The 9,936-nt window shown below is 41.2% G+C and overlaps 1 protein-coding gene across 1 annotated transcript; it reads right to left on the bottom strand.

Moving 5' to 3' along the window:
* Window positions 1–1,357: 1,357 nt before the first annotated feature.
* LOC123980900 lies at window positions 1,358–8,072 on the bottom strand. Its single transcript, XM_046065492.1, has 9 exons — window positions 7,741–8,072; window positions 7,247–7,327; window positions 5,403–5,565; window positions 4,233–4,363; window positions 3,878–4,113; window positions 3,484–3,596; window positions 2,094–2,218; window positions 1,756–1,991; window positions 1,358–1,476 (listed from the first exon to the last, which is right to left on the bottom strand). The coding sequence occupies exons 1-9, from the start codon at window positions 7,991–7,993 to the stop codon at window positions 1,375–1,377; spliced, it is 1,440 nt and encodes a 479-aa protein (XP_045921448.1). The 5' UTR covers window positions 7,994–8,072; the 3' UTR covers window positions 1,358–1,374.
* Window positions 8,073–9,936: the final 1,864 nt, after the last annotated feature.

Genomic DNA, 9,936 nt, shown 5'->3' with positions numbered 1-9,936 from the left:
CAGAGTCTTGACCTGAGGAGTTGGCCCTTCTGTGTTGAGCCATGCGTTTGTGTAGTGGTTGTTTAGTCTCCCCAATATACAGGTCTGTGCATTCCTCACTGCATTGGACCGCATACACTAGATTGCTTTTCTTGTGTTTGGGTGTGCGGTCTTTGGGGTGTACCAGCATCTGTCTTAGTGTGTTCTTGGGTTTAAAAAACACAGGGATGTTATGTTGTGTTGAAAATCCTCCTGAGTTTCTCTGATACTCCAGACACGTATGGAATCACAGTGTTGTTGCGTTTGACCTTCTTTTCCTCCTCCCCTGTAGTTTTGTTCTTCTTGGATCTTGTGGCTGTCTTCACAAAAGCCCATTTAGGGTATCCACAGGCTGTAAGTGCCCCCTTCAGGTGTTTCTGTTCCTTCTCTCTGGCTTGGGCGCTTGTTGGTATGCTTTCCGCTCTGTGATGCAGTGTTCTCATGACCCCTAGCTTGTGCTCCAGTGGGTGGTGGGAATCGAACAATAGGTATTGGTCTGTGTGTGTGGGTTTTCTGTAAACACCAATCTGCAGGTTCCTGTCCTCTTCAATGTGTACAGCGCAGTCCTGGAAGGCCAAACTGTTGTTGTGAACATCTTCTCGTGTGAACTTGATGTTACTGTCCACAGAGTTGATGTGTTCTGTGAAGGCTTGCACTTCCTGGCTTTTAATTTTGACCCAGGTGTCGTCCACATATCTGTACCAGTGGCTCGGTGCTATTCCTCTGAAGGAGTTGAGGGCTTTATTCTCCACTTCTTCCATGTAGATGTTTGCCACAATCGGGGATACTGGTGAGCCCATCGCACAGCCATGCTTCTGTTTTAGAATCCTCCATTGTACTGTCTCGTCTCAGTGTCTCATACGTGTTTGTGTCCATTAGTAGTGTGTTGACTTTGTTCTGGTAGTCAGCTATGTTAAGTACTACCGTGCATCTTCCTTTGTCAGCAGGTAGGATAGTGATGTTTTGATCCTTGCTCAGAGATGTCACAGCCTTCCTTTCTTGGATGGTGAGGTTAGAAGTTGCCCTTGACTTTAACCTTCGTTGGATAACTATGACCTGGATGACTGAGAATCTACATAGACAACAATGGTGCATTTGTGTCGTCTTGTGCCCTTGCCTTTTCTTTGCACAGATGTATGGACAAAACCGTTGAGTGGAACTGTTGTGCTTCGTTAAGAAATAGAAAATGAATAAGACAAACGGAGTGTAGGCAATGTAGCGTATTGTGTGTGTGTGTGTCATAAATTTTCTCACACGTTTACCCTTTTGAAAGAATTCGTACTTTTCCACACCTACATGAAACCTTTGCACAGTACTGGACCTGTGAGCAGATGTGTCGTTCTCTTTAGTTTGTAGTTACCTGGGGTTCATTTGAGTTTGATCAGCTAACGTGGAGGCAGAGCTGGATGGAGAATCATCTACAGGATCTTCACTGCTGCTCTGAGGATCCTTTTTGGTCTGTAACAGGGTTGTTTCCCAAAAAAAACATCAAATAATTTCAAAATGACAAACGGGCAACAGAGAAAGACATTCAGAAAATATTATTCTATAACAAATGTTAGCCTGCTGTCATTCAAATGCCGACAAGAAGAACTGCAACGCCTTCATCAAACAACGCTTTGGGGAAAAAGCTGTAATTTTATGGATATTTTGCTTTAATAGCTACACTGATGATGCAAAGAGGACACTGTCCAGTGTAAAGACATGCGGTTTGATGCTGTTTTTAGTCCAAAGTACCTTCAGTCGGATGAAGAGGTAAGTCTTTCTTGCGTCAATGAGCCGCTTGTAGATCTCCTCTGGTGTCAGTGTATTTACTGTCAGAGGCTGGAGCCTCCTCCTCCTTCCAAATGTGCAGAAGTCAAACTGTTTCTGATCAGCCAGCTGAGGCAATGTGGACCTCAGCAGGTCCAGGAAGTCCGCCTCCTGCAGGCCACGAGGACACTGCATCTCCTGTATTGGAAGTTTATAAAGCCCTAAAACAGACAATTTATTGTGAGGTTAATCTTTCCAACAGAATCCTCTACAGATAACTTATTAATTCACCACTAATCCGTCATAAAGTACTGGAAATGTACCAGTTTTAGAGAGCACATTTTCCTTCGAGTCCTCCAGGAGGCGAATCTTGAGATCTATGTGGCTCTGTGTGTCACTGATCTGAGGTTTGCTGGGTCTTTCAGACTGGCCTCTGGGGAAAATGGATCTGAATGATGAAGATTGTTAGCAGGTTAATAACAAAATAAGACAGCTTAGGGTTTACTGCAGTCGTATCACTTCTGACTTGTTGATTCTCACTTTAGTGAACATACTGTACTTGTTCATGGCTAAAGGTTTGTAGAAACTGGCAGATTACATCAGCCGAGGTGCCCGATAGCTGAAGGCTCTGGCTCTGGCTCCTATTCTACTTCTAGAGACGATGACGTCAGGTGGTGTTGTGTATTTGCTGTTATTTTCACCATTTCATTGTTGCAATTATTGTATGAGTATTCAAATTGTGTTCCAAAAGTTTAATCTTTCACTCTGTATAATAATGTATAATCATTTGCTTTAAACAAAGATAACTATTACTGGCAGTTTAAGCTCTAAGGCAAGGATTTTACTTTCTGTGTCCGCGAAGGTTCGCTGGAACGAGTCCACCAAGCTGACTCCAACATGTAGTATAAACAGAAGTAGTCAGTGGTGTCCGCAGCTGTCCGTGTACCCGTCCGTTCCGAACTATATTCGAGGCTTTAGACGTCAAAGGTCACGGATCAAACGATCATGCTGTGGTTGTTAAGAGAAAAGGATCCAGGTGCAACAAGGGAGGATGCAATTATCTGTGAGCATACTTAGCATACTGACAGACTGAAGTGGGGGAATAGAAGAGTATGAGTAATTATCTGTAAACAAAATATAGGGAATACCCAACAAAGTAAACATCAGCGCCAAGAATGGGAGATAATGAGCATTTAATGCCAAGAATAGCGGTTCAAAGGAACCACCTGTGAGAGATGATGGCATTTTTGAGCCAAGTGGGAAACTCCCTAAGATTCTCCTGAGGGAGGACACCCAGCTATGTGAAAAGTATCGTATAACAAAGAATGATGGGTTTTGATAAAGTGATTGTGTAATCAGAAAATGCAGCTAAATTTAACATGTAAAATTAAAATTATTAACAAGAGTGAACACAGAGGAGGAGATCCTCTATGGAGGTAAAGCAACGGTGAAAACATAAGTGAAGATGTTTTTATTCGTTTGATAGGCTACGTCATTAACATGCCGGCATGCGGCGACTTTATGACACATACTGCTGATGGAGAAAGTCAGGGGAGCAGACACATACAGTGAGAGAGAGAGACAGAGAGAGGCGGGGCAAGTCGGTGTGTTTGCAGAGGGAGACCAGAGGTTTAGGTATTTGTGTGAGTGTGGGGAGAAGAGAAGTCTGAGGCAGGTGCCTCAGATGTGTCGTTCTCTTTAGTTTGTAGTTACCTGGGGTTCATTTGGGTTTGATCAGCTGACGTGGAGGCAAAGCTGGATGGAGAATCATCTCGTTTCTCAACAGGATGACGGTCTTCACTGCTGCTCTGAGGATCCTCTTCAGTCTGTAACAGGGTTGTTCCCAAAAAATCAAACAATTTCAAAATGACAAACGGGCAACACAGAAAGATGTTCAGAAAATATATTTCTGTAACAAATGTTACCCTGCTGTCATTTAAATGGCACAACAGACAAGAAGAACTGCAACACCTTTATCAAACAACATTTGTGGGGGGAAAAAACATTAATTTCATGGATATTTTGCTTTAAAAACGACACTGATGATGCAAAGAGGACACTGTCCTGTGTAGACATACAGTTTCATGCTGTTTTTAGTCCAAAGTACCTTCAGTCGGATGAAGAGGTAAGTCTTTCTTGCGTCGATGAGCCGCTTGTAAATCTCCTCTGGTGTCTGCGTGTTTACTCTCAGAGGCTGGGGCGTCCTGCTCCTGCCAAATGTGCAGAAGTCAAACTGTTTCTGATCAGCCAGCTGAGGGAAGGTGGACCTCAGCAGGTCCAGGAAGTCCGTCTCCTGCAGGCCACGAGGACACTGCAGCTCCTGTACCGGAAGTTTATAAAGCCCTAAAACAGACAACAATTTATTGTGAGGATAAGTCAGTCTTTCCAACAGAAGCCTCTGTGCAGATAAAGTATTAATGAAGTCACTAATTAATCATTAAGTATAAGTCTCTGAAATGTACCGCTTGTTGAGAGCACATTGATCTGTGAGTCTTCCAGGATACGAATTTTGAGATCTATGTGGCTCTGTGTGTCACTGATCTGAGGTCTGCTGGCCCTTTTCCTGTCAGACCAGGCTGTGGGGGAAATGGACCTAGAGGATGAAGGTTGTTAGAAGGTTATTAAGTACGACAGCTTAGTGTTTACTGCAGTTATATCACTTCTGACTATCGATTATCACTATAGTGAACATACTGTACTTGTTCATGACTAAAAGTTTGTGGACACTGGAGCATCATTACACCCATGTGTGGTTCATCAATCTGCTGCTCCAACAGTCTCCACGCTGCTGGTTTCAATCTTTCCACCAGATGTTGAACCAGCTGCAGGAATTTGTTCTCATTCAGACACCAGAGGTTTCAGTGAGGTCCAGCACTGCCAGATCGGGCTCACAGTCCAGTTCATGTCAAAGCTGGATGGGATTAAGGTCAGAACTTTGTACAGGCAAGTCAAGTTTCTCAACAACCAACTGGGAAAACCAATAATTTATGGAGCTGCTTTGTGTTGTAGACAAACAAACTGTTGTCCAAAATATCATTGTATGATGTAGAATTAAAATTTCCTTTCATTTGGCTACAGTACTACATCACCAGCTAACAATGTGCTAGCTAATAACAACCACCTAACAACATGTTGCTATCACCAGCACCGTGCTGCTCAACAACCAAACAACCATCCTTAGCAACCATGCTAAGCTAATAAGCGTGCCAAGGCTACATTTAACGATTATTTGCATTGCCAATTAACACGTCCTCAAATGTTTCAGTTTACTGTTACAGAAAAGCAAAGAAACCAGAAAATAATGAATTAGAATTTTTACTTTTTATTAAATTAGGATTAACTAACATCACCAGCTAAAAGCTTAATTATACTGTCTATGAGAAAAGACATGTCTGATTCTCAGACCATCAGCACCGGCTCCCTTCAAGACTGCGTTCTTTCCCCTCTGTGCCTCGCAACTGTACAAGTTCATATTGAAAAAAAAATACTCAAACCAAAAAAAAGGATTATTAATAATTGTTGGACCTTATATGCCCCCCTACTCCCCTTCAAAGCAGACCAGGAGCACACAAAAGGATGATTCACATACTTTTGCTTAAGCTGTGGTCTCAAGTGGTACTGAGATTTGTGACCTTGGTTTCATTTGATGGTCTGGGTCCTTCAGATCTTCTCGTCTGGGGCTCGTAGCTGGTGGCGCTGACAGCTGCTGCTCTTCCTCTCCACCGTCACCCTCTTCATCATCATCATCATCATCATCATCATCCCACGGGCCCGGGCTCACACTGACCTCCACATCTGGACACGGATAGAGTCAAAGGTTGTAAAATAAAAAGTGCCTATAACAACTTCTCATACCCCACAATAACCAGCAAACAGTCACATTTAAGAAGACAGGCCTTTTATTCTCATAACAGTTTGTTAAAATTAACTATTAATTAACTATCCAAAATTAAATATAATAATAATAATAATTAAATATTTAAAAAAAAAAACAATTTCTAAAAAAGGTGCAGCTAAAAGTTAAATAAACACATAAAATATAACTAAATATATGTAAACTATAAACTCCTCCAAACATCCTCCATTCATACACATTTTAATTTAAAAGCTTCCACTTCAGCTGAAACTTTCACTATATAAACTTGAACCAGCATTAATTTCTTGCTCATTTCATTTATCGCCTACACTTCAACTCTTTTCAGTGCCCGAGGTTCAGTTTCACTCAGCGTTCACACTTCAACTGACTGTGCAACTTCATTCAGCGCTTTCATTTAGTATTTCAAACATTTCATCAGAGAGTCAAGTAAGTTAAATACTTAACTAAAAATTTGAGGTACTTTTCACGCCACTTTCTACTCCACATGTCAGACGGAAATATTGTAATTTTAGCTAATTTATGTGGTAGGGATGAAATGGTTATAGGACTAATGATAAACCTGATTGCTAGTATTACCGTACACATTTTAATTATCATGTTAACCGTGTTCAATTACAAGGCTTTGAAAATCTGTAAATACTGCAGCTTTAAAAGCTGTAAAATCTGTAAGAGCAGCTTTTTCCACTAAAGTTATCAGACTCGTAAACTCTAATTCATTCTCAGCACTGCTCCATTGATTATGGTATATTTCTGTTTACCATTTTTCATAACTTGTTATATTGTGATAATAAACCTACCTACCTACTGTCCGGCATCAACCAGCGTGAGCAACAGTCTCCCAGAAGCAGGCGCGCATGTGGAGCATGCAAGGAGGATTTGTTTGGGTCAATGACAAAACGTCAAAAGATTTTTCAGCCTGTCTGAAGTCTGGTCATGTTGAGGGAGCTGAGGGAAACACGATCAAAGAAAATGACCTTACAGTGAATGCAGGGTGAGTCAACTGTTAGTGTTAAAACTCTACACGTTGTTCTGCAGCTGTGTGCGTTGTGTGTCTGCAGACTCCCTTCGCCCACTGCACATGATAACACGTTACACAGTTTAGTCTCCCAAACAACATGTTTTGTTCATTTAAAATCCGGCAGTCGTCGATTTAGTTGTTCGAACAGACTTCAGAGTCATTTGTATTTATATAACTGTGCATGAGGACACTGCATTTACTCACATAATGATATACAATTAAATAACATCTTTAATGCTAATACACATTTGATGTAGTTTACATAAAAGGTATTGCATGTTATTATTTTATTTAATTCATTAATTGTATTTGTGGTGTTCAATATAAAACTTGGTAAAATGGCTTCAACATGCGTTTTGATACATTTTGATCACTTTCAGTAATTTTTTTCAAAACCATGAAAATTTCAAGTCACCGTAATTGTTTTACTAGATTTTCACAGGTTTCATCTCTATCTGACAGCTTTGGTTAGTTTATAAATTCATTTACATTCCCCCATTCTTTTAATTGACTCGTTCCTTATAATTGGTTTGTTTTCCTCATTTTATAAAATATTTAAAAAGAAAATTGTTAAGACCCACCTGACTGCTGTGTCTGCTCCTCCTCCTCTTCTTCCAACCTCACAACAGCCTCATGGCCTTCCTGACGTGGGATCAGGTCTTCTGTTCTCAATCAGAAGCAAAAAGAAACAAAATATTTAACAAATATTTCATAAAATTGCTGCTATGAACACCCGAAAGCCACTTGTGTTTTCATAACAGCTTCATCGTACAGAACTAGGCGAAGCTTAAACACATATGTAAACAATGTCCAGAAAGTTACGTCCCATTATTTGCACCATGAACAGCATTTACAACATCAAGTTTAACTTTTTCTGTGCCGATTTGTAAGTCACATCATGAAAATTTGTGTCATTTTCACTTTATGTCCTCAGGAGTCTGCAGGTTTGTCAGCGAGCAAAGAAACTTAAAATTAGCGTTTTTTTAAATGAAGTTCCACAACTTAGAATAACACAGTGTTTGTGACTGTGTAACTTAACAGCGTTACTTCTTCCTGCAATAATTGAGCCACTGACCTCTTCTCTGTAGTTTGACCCGAGGCTGCAGCACCGCCTCCAGCTGCCTCCTCTGCCGGTCGATCTCCTGCCTCAGACCCGAAGCCTCCTCCTCGTACCCGGCTACGGTTCTCTCCACAACCGCGAAGATTTCCTGCGCGGCTGTTGTCAGTTTCTCGGTGACGATTTCTCTCAAGATCTCCGACTTAGACATGATACTGACGCTGTCGGGAATCCCCGAGCCGCCTTTGTTCCTCTTCATCCAGTAAATCATCTTTAATTTACTTTTACAGCTGTAACGTTGTGTTTTTAGGCGGAAGAACCTGCTCGTTTGAACGGCGTGGTTTCTGGATTTGGTGCGGCTTCAAATTGTGTCCGGCGAGACGCACAAACAAAGCGGCCCGTTCATCTGGTTATTTTCTGCCTCCTGTCGGCTAATAATTACGGTGCCGCTGTTTCTTCACAACAAAAACCAGAATCAGAAAAGCTTTTATTGCCAACTAGTTTTTACACATACGAGCAATATTTTTGTTGACAAACAGAAGAATAACGATTAACACTGAACAACAAAAAACAAATAAGTGCAAAGATATACAGTATTTGAAGGGGGGGTCAGTGGGGGGCCCAGGTCTTGTTAATGAGGCTAGCTTCAGATGGGAAGAAACTGTTTTTGTGGGCTCTTTCTGAATCCACGACCATCTCCACTGTCATCTGAGCGTTGAGCTCCAGAGTGTTCTGGCTGCACCAGGTCACCAGATGGTCAATCTCCCACCTGTAGGCGGACTCGTCCCCACCTGAGATGAGCCCAATGAGGGTGGTGTCATCTGCAAACTTCAGGAGCTTGACAGACTGGAGGTGCAGCTGTTGGTGTACAGGGAGAAGAGCAGGGGGGAAAGAACGCAGCCTTGAGGGGAACCGGTGCTGATGGTCCTGTATGGTGGAGGCTTTGAAGCAGGCTGGCACATGGCATAACCTAAAGACAAAATAACCTAAAGACAATCATCCAGTGGAGTAAAAGAGAGTTAACAGTATTTCTTAACGATTCCCTTATCTTTACTGTAGACTTAATGTGTTTAGTTTCTTCTACTTCTTGTATCGGGATGATAAAAGGACAGTTGAAGGTAATAAGCCCTACTGATGTAAATGGACATCCACTCTTCTGTGAATAATGTAGCTGCGTTTTCTACAGTCCAAACTGCAAAACAAAATGTTGTTTTTAGAAATGACCCAGTGTAAAACTGGAGAACTGAAAACCATTAAACCAAATTAACTGTTCACTTTAATGATCAAAGTCTTTTAAAAGCAGCCTACTGGATAAAAATCTTACCTCTCAGTCTGCAGGATTTGTCAGTCTGCTTTTTGGTTCTTTGTTTTTACTAATCTTTTTATGAATCCACACTAAGAGACGTCTTTTTTTTTGTTGTTGCATAAAATCATACAGCAATAGTGTAAAAAAGGGTTGCCACAGCATGATAGATGTGACTGAACCTTCATGTGCTCCCCACCACAATAACCCACTGGTACAAGAACCGGATGCGGGCTAGTGGGCAACAAACACGGGATTAGCGAATAGAACTGCTATCTGAGGCCTGTTTTGTTTCGGTTGTGAGCGATTTGTTTATTTCTAACTAATCTTTTATATGACTTGGGAATAACGTGTAGTCTCATTGAGAGAGTCGTTCACTTTCGGTCATCCTTGAATGGTCTTGGACTCTTGCGATCACTCAGGAAACAGAAATGATTCGTTTGCATCTCATAACTACGGGTCTATGAGTCGTTCATTTGTCACGTGACAGTTCAGCCACAGCAGTGTGCCGCATGAACCAGTCCATCCAGGATTTTGCAGGGTTTTTCTGTGATTGTTGCAGCCTAAAATGCCTGATTTTGCAGCCGCTTTTATAAAAAAAATAAATAAAAAAAATGCGATGTAAGTTTCAATGTTTTGGGGCAGTTTTTTGCGATGAAATTATGGGAATACAGTATCTCACAAAAGTGAGTACACCCCTCACATTTTTGTAAATATTTGATTATATCTTTTCATGTGACGACACTGAAGAAATGACACTTTGCTACAATGTAAAGTAGTGAGTGTGCAGCTTGTGCAAGTGCTCACTAACCAGATAAAATGAATGAAATTACTCGAAAAGAGATTAGTTAATTCTACTTACCGAGATTCAAGCGGTTACATTAAAGCTATTTGACCATCAGTAAACTCCT

The sequence above is a fragment of the Micropterus dolomieu genome, linkage group LG12 (genome assembly GCF_021292245.1).
Source record: "Micropterus dolomieu isolate WLL.071019.BEF.003 ecotype Adirondacks linkage group LG12, ASM2129224v1, whole genome shotgun sequence".
In the NCBI taxonomy this organism is placed as follows: domain Eukaryota; kingdom Metazoa; phylum Chordata; class Actinopteri; order Centrarchiformes; family Centrarchidae; genus Micropterus; species Micropterus dolomieu.
The sequence above is the reverse complement of the archived record's forward strand: the minus strand, read 5'-3'. Positions and strand labels throughout refer to the sequence as shown.

What these genes read in the sequence shown, in the direction of transcription:
- LOC123980900 (XM_046065492.1), bottom strand. Translation starts at nt 7,993, where the DNA reads ATGATTTACTGGATGAAGAGGAACAAAGGCGGCTCGGGGATTCCCGAC. An exon ending in GGAGCAGACACAGCAGTCAG is followed by an intron (nt 5,566 to 7,246) that starts GTGGGTCTTAAC and finishes ATCCGTGTCCAG; the next exon opens with ATGTGGAGGTCAGTGTGAGC. An exon ending in CAATGTGCTCTCAACAAGCG is followed by an intron (nt 4,114 to 4,232) that starts GTACATTTCAGA and finishes TGTCTGTTTTAG; the next exon opens with GGCTTTATAAACTTCCGGTA.